Source organism: Histoplasma capsulatum, assembly GCF_000150115.1.
Source record: "Histoplasma capsulatum G186AR genomic scaffold supercont2.1, whole genome shotgun sequence".
In the NCBI taxonomy this organism is placed as follows: Eukaryota; Fungi; Ascomycota; class Eurotiomycetes; order Onygenales; family Ajellomycetaceae; genus Histoplasma; species Histoplasma capsulatum.
Window position 1 is genome coordinate 46,151 of NW_025544801.1, and position 2,600 is coordinate 48,750.

Genomic DNA, 2,600 nt, shown 5'->3' on the forward strand with positions numbered 1-2,600 from the left:
GATCAAGCACTTCAGCTGTTTGATGGCTTCTGACTTTCAAAGAAGATTGATTGATTGATTGATTTAATGTCTCAGAGAAGATGCAGGCAATGCCTGCACTTCAGAAGCCTCTCAAAGGGCATGGAGATATGCTAAGCTGGAGAAATCTCTATATACAAAATAGAAATAGACACAGAATTCAGATAGCAACTCTTGAGAAGACTCAGTCTATATAGACTGCTCATCCACTTCTAGCTCAACATGTGGTCATCCATGGTAAAGAAATAGACAACTGCTCACCAGAAGCAGATATAGAGTGATTGCTCACAAGAAGCAGCAGAGTGATTGCTTGCGGGGGAGCAGCAGAGTGATTGCTCACAGAGAGCAGCAGGGTGATTGCTTATGAGGGAGCAGCAGGGCAATTGCTCACAAGAAGCAGCAGAGTGATTGCTTGCAGAGGAGCAGCAGGGTGATTGCTCACAGAGAAGCAGCAGAGTGATTGCTTGTGAGGAGCAGCAGAGCAATTGCTCACAGAGGAGCAGCAGAGTGATTGCTCGCGAGGAGCAGCAGGGTGATTGCTCACGGGGGAGCAGCAGAGCAATTGCTTGCAAGGAGCAGGAGGCAGGGCAGGGCAATTGCTCACAAGAAGCAGCAGGGCAATTGCTTGCGGGGGAGCAGCAGGGCAATTGCTCGCAGGAGAGCAGGAGGCAGAACAGAGTGATTGTTTGCGAGAAGCAGTGGCAGGCAGAGGCAGAGTGGAGGCAGGGCAGAGAAGGGTGATTGCTCACAGGGAGCAGCAGAGCAATGATTGCTCACAAGGAGCAGCAGGGCAATGAGTGCTCGCAAGAAGCAGCAGAGCAATGATTGCTCGTGAGGAGCAGCAGGGCAATGAGTGCTCGCAAGGAGCAGCAGGGTGATGAGTGCTCGCGAGGAGCAGCAGGGTGATGAGTGCTCGTGAGGAGCAGCGATTGCTCTCAGAGAGCAAAGATCAAGACCACTCTGCTCTTGGCCATCACCATTAGATGATGTTATCAGACCACACCGCGAGGAGGTGGCAGAGTTGGACTTCGCAGCCCACTTTCAAAGAAGAGAAAGAGAATAAGACTCAATTATTTGCATTGACCATGATTTTTATCTCTTCACAAGGCAGAGTTATCTGTCTAAAGCAGCCATCTATCCCCTTGAGAATCAATCTGAATCCTCTATCATCTTCAACAATCATAATACTTGATTGCAACAGTTGAATGAGTATAACAACATCTCAATGAGTTGGAAGTGCAGATTTGTGAAGATTCTTCTCAATCAACTCAGAATATTGCTGTAGAACCACTGCTTAACCAAGCCACAAGTAGTATAGATGACAATAATGAAACACCATCAAGATTAGAGATTAAGAATTACTAGAGAGAAAAGAATATGTTAGAATTTAAGAACTACAAAGATCACATATTGACTCTCTTTGCACACCACCACTGATATTATTGAAAGGAAGAATGCAAGATAAATGACATCAAACTCTACCTTGATGCTCACATTAAGCAGAAATAGTTAAATTTTGTATCATTGTATGAGAGACACAAAGGAACAACACTGTTAACATTCAATAACATTTAGAGACAATTCACAGAATCAGTGCTGATTAGCAAGTCAGAGATTTCAGAAAGCAACAGAAGTAGCAGTTGATACATTATTTCTCTAAATATTTTGAGAATTGAAAGTACTACTGTACTTACCTCTATATAATGAAGAACAGAGTATGAATAATCTGCATAGTAAAGTGTTGAAGGTGCTATGCACTGAGTTAGATTGATGCAATGATGAACCTCAGAACTATGAAGAACTTCTTCAGAAGTTACAGATAATCAAGGAAAATATATCAGAATAATGTGCTATTTGTAAAGATAGATCTGCAATATTTGGAAATCAGTGTTGTTCTGATAGATCAGGAAATGAGAGGGACAAACAGATTTGACAGATACCCAGCTCATATGAATGAGATTATGCAGGCAAATATTTAAAGAAACACAGAAATCTGCTTTCTTCAGAATGTAACAGCTCTTATTATCATTGTACAGTTTCATCAGCTTTCAAAGGAAATTAAATATTCCAATCAACTAACTCTAGTATATGCATTTGTAATATAGCACATCTAGTTATCAATTCAGTATTATTCAATTTCTAACTTTCTTCTCAGATGCTCTGAGACAATCTCTGCTGAATGCTTCATTCAATTTCAGACACTCCAGTGATCTTCCATTTATTCTCTGTTGAAAATGACCCTTCACCACCAGCTTTCCTCTATATATATGATTCTTTGCCTGGTGAACTTGATTTCTCTCCATCTTTATTTTTCTCTCTTCTGTTCATGTCTCAACCAACTGTCTTTGATGGCCAGTCTCTAATCTATTAATGGAAAATCTATAATGATCTAGAGTGTAATATATATTCTTTGCATGATATGTATTTGATATATTTACAGATAATATTTACTTTTCTTATATCTAGTTTATCCTCTTCTTGCAAAGATCTATTCCTTCTAATCTTAACATCAGACTTGTCTTTTTTAATCATGCAAGATGGAAGAATGAAAAGAAGTTTTGAATGTTAAAATTTTTAGATCT

General features: G+C 40.1%; 1 protein-coding gene across 1 annotated transcript; it reads left to right on the plus strand.

Annotated features, from left to right (window-relative positions):
• Positions 1 to 240: 240 nt before the first annotated feature.
• Positions 241 to 759, plus strand: HCBG_00001 (uncharacterized protein; the record flags this gene model as incomplete). Its single annotated transcript, XM_045427051.1, has 2 exons — positions 241 to 255; positions 439 to 759. The coding sequence occupies 2 exons, from the start codon at positions 241 to 243 to the stop codon at positions 757 to 759; spliced, it is 336 nt and encodes a 111-aa protein (XP_045291026.1).
• Between the last annotated feature and the right edge of the window lie 1,841 nt (positions 760 to 2,600).